The sequence below is a fragment of the Trypanosoma grayi genome (genome assembly GCF_000691245.1).
Source record: "Trypanosoma grayi strain ANR4 Tgr_44_V1, whole genome shotgun sequence".
Lineage (NCBI taxonomy): Eukaryota > Euglenozoa > Kinetoplastea > Trypanosomatida > Trypanosomatidae > Trypanosoma > Trypanosoma grayi.
Window position 1 is genome coordinate 2,840 of NW_008825663.1, and position 9,367 is coordinate 12,206.

General features: G+C 53.0%; 5 protein-coding genes across 5 annotated transcripts; all 5 read right to left on the reverse strand.

The window, feature by feature from the left end:
* Window positions 1–325: 325 nt before the first annotated feature.
* On the reverse strand, window positions 326–1,549 carry DQ04_00441010 (hypothetical protein; the record flags this gene model as incomplete). The annotated part of the gene is made up of 1 exon (XM_009309000.1): window positions 326–1,549. The coding sequence occupies one exon, from the start codon at window positions 1,547–1,549 to the stop codon at window positions 326–328; it is 1,224 nt and encodes a 407-aa protein (XP_009307275.1).
* A 350-nt stretch (window positions 1,550–1,899) lies between these two features.
* Window positions 1,900–3,081, reverse strand: DQ04_00441020 (hypothetical protein; the record flags this gene model as incomplete). The annotated part of the gene is made up of 1 exon (XM_009309001.1): window positions 1,900–3,081. One exon carries the CDS (start codon window positions 3,079–3,081, stop codon window positions 1,900–1,902), a length of 1,182 nt encoding a protein of 393 aa, XP_009307276.1.
* Window positions 3,082–3,380: 299 nt separating this feature from the next.
* Window positions 3,381–5,375, reverse strand: DQ04_00441030 (hypothetical protein; the record flags this gene model as incomplete). The annotated part of the gene is made up of 1 exon (XM_009309002.1): window positions 3,381–5,375. One exon carries the CDS (start codon window positions 5,373–5,375, stop codon window positions 3,381–3,383), a length of 1,995 nt encoding a protein of 664 aa, XP_009307277.1.
* Window positions 5,376–5,614: 239 nt separating this feature from the next.
* DQ04_00441040 (ribonuclease II-like protein) lies at window positions 5,615–8,305 on the reverse strand (the record flags this gene model as incomplete). Its single annotated transcript, XM_009309003.1, has 1 exon — window positions 5,615–8,305. One exon carries the CDS (start codon window positions 8,303–8,305, stop codon window positions 5,615–5,617), a length of 2,691 nt encoding a protein of 896 aa, XP_009307278.1.
* A 236-nt stretch (window positions 8,306–8,541) lies between these two features.
* Window positions 8,542–9,306, reverse strand: DQ04_00441050 (hypothetical protein; the record flags this gene model as incomplete). Its single annotated transcript, XM_009309004.1, has 1 exon — window positions 8,542–9,306. The coding sequence occupies one exon, from the start codon at window positions 9,304–9,306 to the stop codon at window positions 8,542–8,544; it is 765 nt and encodes a 254-aa protein (XP_009307279.1).
* Window positions 9,307–9,367: the final 61 nt, after the last annotated feature.

Below are 9,367 nucleotides of genomic sequence, written 5' to 3' on the forward strand. Positions count from 1 at the left end.
AAAAAAAAAACCCTCACCGTTGCGAAACACCAAAAGAACGCAATGAAGACGAGCACAAACACACACACACCGCCCCAACCACCGTTACCAAGCCACATCCCACATGCGTGGGTGCTCCCGTACAAGAACTGGTGGATAACAACAACCATAATATGAAGAACACTCTGAGGTGGTGCGACGACGCTGTCGCCCCCCACCCCCCAACCGGCAGCAATGGGCTTCCACCCATCGCAGCAAACAGCAACACCTCTTTGCAAAGCACCAGCACTACCAGGCAACATTCAAGACATGGGCAATTACAGACACTCACCCACACAGACTTTCTCTATCTAACTTTTGGAGCAACAGGCGACATGGAGGCTTCGTAACGCTCGTGGGGCATGTAGTCCTTTATGATGTATAGGCGCACCGCTTGCCACACAAGGTTTTTCAGCTCCCGACTAACAGTGCGCAGTGGAAAATCACTCGCCACGTGTGCCCGCACATCAGGCATGCTTAGCGTCAGCAAAGGGTTGGGGTTAGGGTCGAGGAATCTACAGACGCTGTTGTACACCTCCGAAAAACTAGGCAGGAATGAAATGGGCCCGATCGCCGTGAAGTCAACCACATAGCGATTCTTGACTGAGAGACGACTGGCGTTGCTGATCATGCACCTTGCACCATTCCGTGGACCGCTCTCCTTTGTGGAGTCAAACTCCACAACGAGGACTTCCTCACCGGAAGGTGTGATTTCCTCATGGGCCCACATGTTCACTGCCTTTCCTTCGCCCCGACGTCTGTTTGTTGGTGAATCGGACTCACCGCAGCACTGCACAACCAATGAAACGCCAATCCCCGAGAGGATATCACCGGTAAACTTCACAAACTGCCCAGTTTTTCTATACATGTTGAGGCGCAATTTCACTACAGGAAGACTGCGCAAGTCTAAAGTAACGAAATCGTCGAGCTCAATCATGCCTGGATAGGCACCAGGAGAATCAGTCATCCGTGCAAGTGAGACGGACGGGCTAAACTGTAACGCACGCGCGACGATGCCGGGAGGGGATGTATCATCCCCAAAATCAACGACACTTCGTGGTGACAGCATCGCCGGCCAGCTCCCTCCACCTTCGCACTGCAGCTTCAAGGTTGCGCGGCATTTCGACTGGCCTATGGGGGTATTTGCGCGGATGGAGGCGATGACATGTTTCGTTCCCAACTTGTGGTTTCTACTCATCTCAGGTCCAGATGACAAGTCGATCTCAATCTTCAACAGTGTTCCTTCCACAACCCACTTGGTGTTCTTGCCCACATCGACTAAATCTTTAAATGCTACCACCGCCGCAATGTTTTTCTCCACCGAGAGGTCAAATAGCCCGACAGTGAGATCCAGCAGCACTGGAAGGTCCTCAATTCGGGCATTCTGTGCCTTCGCAATTTCCTTACCATTCATCTTGGCGGCCAAGTTAATCAACAGTGTGAGAAGCCGCGTGCCGCGAAGAATGTACCTAACATTCCTGGCATCGGGGACAGTTGCCACCTCAGCTGGTTCTTCAAATGCGTGGTTCATTTCTTTTTTAAAAGATGTGTGTTTCTTATCCGTCGGCTCCGCTGGTGGCTCCTTTCCTTGCCAGCACCTGGAATTAATGCAATAGTTGAGGGACAATAAAGAGCAAGAGATAATGATTTCCAGGCTGAGGAAACAAGCTTATATGAGTCATGGATACAAAACACTCTTCTTCTATTTGGTATTGACCTTGCTCTTATTAGCGGTTTCACGATCCTTGTGAATTCAAACACACACACACACACACACACAGACCCAGAGGAAGCTATATAGCGTATTGCATCGGTCCACCTGATACTTGAAGAGCATACAATTAATGTAGTTTACCGAGAAGTAAAGTTTTGACATCCCCTTCATACTGATTCTTCTGCGTAATGGGAAGGAAAGGTCTTGTTTAAATATTTTTGCTTCCGAACGTATTCCATCACAGCGTTCTTTATATCCTCCTTCATTTCAGAATCCACGACTTCCTTCAACCCCAACAGCTCTGAGACTTCTGTCAGAACAGTCTTGAAGGATATCGATGCAAACTCCTCGTGGGAACGTGATTCAAGCACTTTCTCAACAGCTCGTGGGATCTCGAATGAGTTTAAGGCATCCGCCATTTTGTATGCATTGAAGCTTATGGATAGTCCGTGGCCAACGCTGCACCAGCCACCCGATGAGGACACTATTATGGATTTACCTGTAGCTGAAGGACCGTGGGACTGTGTGGGGTCGAAGCGGACATCGAGGGAAATGGTACCGGCAGATTCGTCGTCATCGTCAGTCTCGCAGCGCACCAGCAGGTTTGTTGCCATGGGCAGTACAAAAAATCCGTCATCCTTTTTATCTGTTGTATTTTCAGCCTTCATCTTCTTACTACTCATTTTGAGCAGAAGTGAGAGGGCCACTTCGGAATTAAGGGTAAAAGGCGACATCGACTTTGGTCCCACTTCGCCCCTTCGCAAGCACTCGTAATGCACCGTGGCCTGTGTATCACTATCCATCTTCAAGACGAACCCCTCGCCGATGTCTACTGTGCTACCCACTGCAACGACATCTTTGTCGAGAATGTGTTCCAACTTATCCACCTCTAAAACCCTGCCAAGGGGCATGTAACAGTTCAGCCCGCACATGATACCTGTCCTCCCAACCGGCTTGTTCCCCCCCGAAGAGGCAAGTATCACCGACTTCCCAGAAGACGCCGTCTTTTCATCAAGGTTCTTAAAGTCGATCACAATGCAAAGTGTCTTCCCCTTGACACACCACTCGCAATGGCTCCCCATTGGCGTCATCTCGCGCAGTTCAGCGGTTGCCTCTTCGTCTAACCTTCGAGCATCCATATTTTTGCAAAAGACATTGATTCCTAAAAAAGCGTTGGTGCAACCAAGTGCCTTGTTGCCGCTAGAACTGGCAATGACGTTAGTCTTTTTGCTGGTACTGGCACCATAGTCCCGCGACAAATCGCAGTAGATGTGCAACTTGAAGCCGTCGACTGCCAGACTGATGTTCTTTGTCCTCGGCAGCGGCGAGGCTTCGTGTAATAATGCCATGTGACCCAGATGTCTCTACGCTCGATTCCCTCCGCTCTTTTTGGGGAACAAAGCCATGGGCACAACCCAAGAAGCAATTAAAAAGAAAGAAGAAGGGAATAAATAAGAAACATAGCACAATTCGGTACCAAGACAATTAAGTGGCACAGAGGTCACCTTTCGGTGACTGGACACTCCCAGAACACCCCAAGCCGCAGGGACAACCTGAGCGAGATGGGGTGCGTGTGTGTTGCATTCACCAAAGCGTGAGAATGGCGGTTGTGGGTTTCTTACATGAACCACCCGAAACTGACTCGGACTTACATGGAAAGCAGCGACAGCAGCTGCTTGGCTTTCTCCGACATGCAATTGGCCAGCCGCATCCCAATGGCCAACTCCTCCTCACCCTTAAGGGACACGAGCGATGCGAATGTGACATGCACACCAGAAGGACCCTTGGAAGGCGGTTGCCGCTGCACGCTGCCTGTCGCATTGCAGCTGAGGGCGAAGCGCGACGGCAGAACAAGACTCGACTTACATCCCATCACCTTTGCACTCGACCCCAACATGTCGACTGTTACAAAAAGATCCACAACACCTAAAACACCACCCTCTGCTACGGCATCCGTTCCGGCCGCTTTCTCCTGTGCAACGAGAAGCTTTGTCATTGAGTAGAGAGGATATGGTTCGTGAAAGCACATGTCAATTATATTCCCCACGCTCCGTAGTGCTTCCAAAGCTAACTGTCTCATTGCTCGACACTTCACTAACGCAGATCCACAGCAAAGAGATTGAATGAGCGCCTCGACCTCACACGAGTAGAGAAGTGCCGCCGAAACAGCCCCTTGTGGGTGTGGAAATGCGATTAACACCGCAGGGAAACCCTCGCAGGGAGTTAACACCCGCTGCACCGCCAGCACAGCAGATACACAGAGAGATGCAAAACTCATGATCCCTTCGCTTGGCACCGCAATAGGAAATATCTGCGGAGATGGCTGCGCCACCGCGTAAGGCTGCATGGGCTTGCGATGCTTCCATGGCAACCATATCTCCAAGTGTTCCATTCCAATTACTTGGTTAACATCGGCGGGTATTGAATTCGCTGTGCACAACGATTCATCTCTTGTGCTAGCCATAGCGTCCATATCTTCATTCCAGCAAAGGACCTGCAGCAGAAATTGCATGAGCATATCACTGTGCATGAGTGTGGAGTGTCCACGCATCGTCAACACACCACTCTCTTCTTCTTCTTCCAGAACCAACGCACTTCGGTACCAGTGCGCACAGGAGGCTCCATTTTCACGATTTCGTAGCACGACAGTGAAGATGCCCGCATCAATGGCATCCAGAGAAGCCTTATTCACAGGATTTGCATTTCGCATGCGCTCCATGATTGCCGCACAATCCACATGGGAAATCTCTGTCAGACGACCTATAAGCTGGTAGAACGCAACAAGCTCCTCTAGTGCCTCGGGAAGTATTGTTTGCTGGCGAAGTGCCCGTTCCGTGCAGTCCGCGTGCTCCTTTACTGCTCGAAGGCGTTCAGCGATGGTATCTGCGCTAACCACCAATCCTTCTTGATCGAGCACGTCTACGCGGTAGAAATACAGGCCGCAACAAACAGTGATATAATGACTGTTATAGCTTGTCAGGAGCAGCTCTTCAACCGAGGCCTTCTCATTTTGCAGCATATGAAAAAGAAGCTCTTCAGATGCCCGATCACCGTTGTTGGAGTTCCTGGCAAATACGAGGAGGATGCGCCGAATGGCCTCTGCAGTGGAAATACAAGTGTTAACTTCTTTTTTACCTTCTGCCACAACAGGAAGGGAAAAGCCCAAAGCGTCTCCTGAGAGGGGTGCCCTAAAACGAAAGCTTGTAAACGGGTATGCTGCAGCGCTTAAGCATTCTTTGGCGACACTTTCCAGCCACCAGTGCCGGAAAGCGGTGCGATGGAGGACGCCAATGACCTCTTTAGAATCGGCCAAGATAGTGAAGTCAGGGGTACGGCGCAGAAGCTTCTGAGAACCATTGACCGCTGCTACAATATCCTGCATCAAGGACTCCGGAGGTCCGTCTGAGTGAAGATGGGCCTCCAAGTCCCCTGGATTCAGGGCGCCATGCGGTCTAAGGCAGTTGTGGTTGACGACCCGGCTGAGCCCAGGGCGAGCGGCGGCAACGTGGTTTCGACCATTCGATTTGCCGGTGCGTAGCACAGCCGGGAGTGCCTCAGCAGGGATGATAAAATTGCCACCATCGTCTTCCACCGAGGCGGCACTTGTGGGCACGGACTTCCCGCTTCTCTTCTTTGATGACATGAGTGCGTGTCTGATTCTTATCAGCGCGTCGGAACGGGTTTAAAACCACGCACAAGCAACGCAGTAGCAAAGAGGAGCAGTTTAACGAGAGAATGAGGAAAAGAAGTAATCCACCGCTTGAAAAAAAAAAAACACAACAAAAACAACAAATAACTAATAAGCACGCATAAATTACGAAAAAAAGGTACATCCGCAGAAAGAATAAGAGAGAACTGTGGAGCAAAGCGTCATGACAACTCTTACTCCCGTTGGAGCGTCGTAGCAATTTCCATTCTCTCGCCCCCTCTCATCCACGGAGGATCGACAATCATGTTGAGCTCCTCGTAGCCCTTCTGCTTCTTGATGGTCAACACGCCTGTGAGCACGGTCATCGGCACCAGCTCCTCCTCCACCTCCTCACCACTTTTGGGGTGCTGCCCCCACTGGACGCGTAGCTTGCCGTCTTTCTTCACGTCTTCCTCATTTTTCTTCCTTTTTTGCTGCTGCTCCCGCTTCTCCCCTTGATCCGCCTTCTTTTTGGCCGCTTCTTCGTCTCCATTTTTCCCCTTTACCTCGCCCACCTGTTTGAAGAGCTGCTCCTTGCTCTTGAGGCTGATCTCAACCGTCTGCGCCACCTTCCGCACAAACACCGTGAAGCAGGAGGTCTTTTCCACCACACGCACAACAACGGCATCCACGCGTGGAATGAAAGGCCCGTGTGAATTAGCGTCTTCCTCCCACACCCGCCGCAGCCCCTTGAGGTAATGGCAGAAGTAAAGCCCCAGCGAGGCGTCGCTCACTTGACGCGCCCGTAACTTCTTTACGTTGGCCACCTCCACAATGTTTTCCACTTCAATGACGGAGTAAAAGAACTGTCGGGTGGCGAGCTGGTCCACATTGATGCTGCTTGGTGCAACTTGACCACCACGGCCCTTTTTCACGATCGACTCGATCTCAAGTGCGCAGAGCAGCTGGCGATGGGCGATGATGTCGCAGTACCGCCGGATGGGAGATGTGAAGTGCGTATACCATGGCATGGCAAGGGCATAGTGACCTCGGTACGCCTTCGCCTCTTCGCCACCATTGGCGAAATACTTCGCCGACTGCAGGGCATACTTTAGCATAACACATATATCATCGTAGTGTTCGCTGACCTTCGCGTTGTCTAGGAGTAGCTGCAGCGATTTGCTAGCGCTGCCGTGCAGGTCGAGACCGATACGCGCGAGTGAATCCCTTAGGGCGGCGATTTTCTTGCGGTCTGGCGGCTCGTGGCGCCTCAGTAATGCCTGGTCCGGCAGATACTCAATAATCTTTGATGCAACGCGTCCGTTCGCAAGCAGCATGAATTCCTCTACAAGCCAGTTGGCCTCGATCTGTCGCGAGATGCCGAAACCGACGGGAAAGGTTGGCTTTGCGATGTCTTCGAAGTCGAAGAATAGCCTCATGTTGCCGATTGTCATTCGACCGCGCTGCATGCTCGCCGCACGCAACTTTGTTGCCAGCTCAAACAAGGTACGAACTGATAGTGCAACGAGGGGTTTAAGCTGCTTTGCCTGCCCCTCGCCACCGTAATCAAGCGTCTCAAAAACAGCCTCATCACCGTCCAGGATGCGTTGTGCCTCCTCGTATGTTAGGCGGCAGCGGTTGCGAATGACGCTTTGGCCGAACCACTCCGAAGTGACTTTCCCATGATGATCAAGGTGGAAAATACATGAAAAGGCGAATTTGTCACTCCCGGGGTTCAAACTGCAGTAATCTTCGCTTAGTTTGCGTGGCAACATGGGAATCACCTGTTCGACAAGGTACACACTGGTTGAACGGTCACGCGCCTCCTCATCAAGTGGCGATCCTGGTGGAACAAAATACGAGACATCCGCAATATGTACACCAACACGGTAGCCGCCTGGTGTGCGAGTAATGCTGAGTGCATCATCCAAGTCTCGTGCAGTTGCCGGATCGATGCTGCAGACAAACTCCTCCTCGCGCAGATCGCGGCGCCCCATGCGCTTTAGCTCAGCCTTCTCAGGCACCGTGCATACCTCCGGCACGCATGCGTATGCCTCGTCTGAGAAGTCCGCCATAGATATCTCATTTGCGCTACAAAGCGCGAAGCTATTCATCCGCATTGAGTCAACCTCACCAAGCGGCCGCAAAATTTTGCCGTTAGGGAACCTGTGGGCGGTCCACAGAAAATCCCCACCGCCCCGCGTCACGAGGCGCAGCAAAAAGAAGTAGTTACCCAGCGTGGTGAGCATTGGCGCTGGGACGTCACGCCCGTACACTGCAATGTGCGGTAACAACGGATCGTAGCTTTTAAACTGGTAGTATCGATTGCTCTGCACCATTTCATTGGGCCCCAGTGCGCCGTCCTGCAGGCGAGCCACGACGAACAGCGAGCGGCGGCGCTCCAAGACTGCAAGTACAACACCGAACGGTTTTTTTCCACCCCATTCGTGCACTCCAGGCGCCGACATCGTCATCGCCAGCTTCACCTCCGGCCTGGAGACGTCCTCGCGCGTCGTGTCCTTCACCCACTGTGTGATGGCGCGCCCGTCGGGAAGTGTACGAGGCATCGGCACCCTCAGATCATCGTCAGCATCATCGGTGTCACCGTCACCGTCGGGATAGGCCTCCGAGTCGTTTGTAGCGGAGGCCCACTGCTCCTCTGGAAGCAGCTCCACGGCGACAATGTCACCGTGCAGCGCCTGCATCCTGTTCTCCACACCACTTACCACCACATCGCACGGAAACGCAGGGCTGCTGACAAACGCAAGGCCAGCGGTATAGGACGAAAAGACACGCAGCCGCCCAATCACCACCTTTCCGCTACGCACCTTTGCCTCCAAATCGGGCATGGAGCCAGTGCGGTAATGCAACACAGCATGCGTGGGCTCCTCCTCTCGCCGCTGTTCCCTACCCAAACCTTCTTCACAAGGCGGTGGCGCTCGCATCTGCTAACGTAAATGAAATACAGCCACACCTGCACCCACAGAGATATATAAAAAAACCAAAGAACTGATCTCGCTTTGTTGTGCATAAACGGCAAGAAGAACGAGTAGGAGAGGCAAAAAGGAGCATCAGACCCTTACACTCCTCTACCATTGAGGCGACAGGAGCTCCTACCTTTCTCCTAACGAAAAGGCCAACGCGGAGGAATGAGCCAGCAACTCACTTCTCATTCTTCTTCCTATTCATTATCATCATCAGAAGAAGAGGAGGAGTCCTGCAGGAAACTACTCAGCGTCCCCTGCTTCGCGCTGTCGAACAGCACCACCACGTCGTGTTGCGTGTCCACCATCTTTTGTCCCTCCTCCGCAACGGCATGCTTCACGGGCAGCTCGTCGATGCGCTCACCCCTGAGGCCCTTGGTCACCAGCGTGAGAAGGTGCCTCCGCGTGTGGAGCGGCCTACCGTCGACCGCGCCACCCACAAGGTCCCTATCGTGGCTGCACACGTGCAGTTTCTTCCGGTAGCGCACAATCGCGTCCGGCGCCTTTTCACTCTGTGTCGTACTAGTGCTGCCGTACACTGTGTGGTGCACGTGGAAGAGAGCAACCGGCCGCATGGTGGAGGTTTCAGCGCAGAGCACAGCGCGCGGCAGTGGCGCCAGGTCTTTGCCGTCTCCACGCGAGGCGTTGTGGCGGCCTCCCAGCTGTCTCTCAATGACGTACTCCACCAGCCGGTGCACCATCCCCTCCACGGCGCACACTGACGGCGACGAGGAGGCGCACGCGCCCACATCCCCGCCAGCAGACACCTCCATCGGGCCATCATTGGCGTCCGCATCTGCCTCGGGTCTTGCCTTTTTGCTCGCCTTGGCCGCATTTGCAGTTGTGTTTGCGGTGGCGCTGCCACGCTTCTTTGGCCGCATCAGCCATCGCTCACTGGCCTGAATGCCCTCCGCCGAGGCCGTGGTTGTTGCCAGCAGCATCTGATTCACGTCTCCGTCCATGGCACAGCTAGTAGTCAAACACACACGCTGGGAAACCGAACGAAAACCAAAAAAAAAAAAA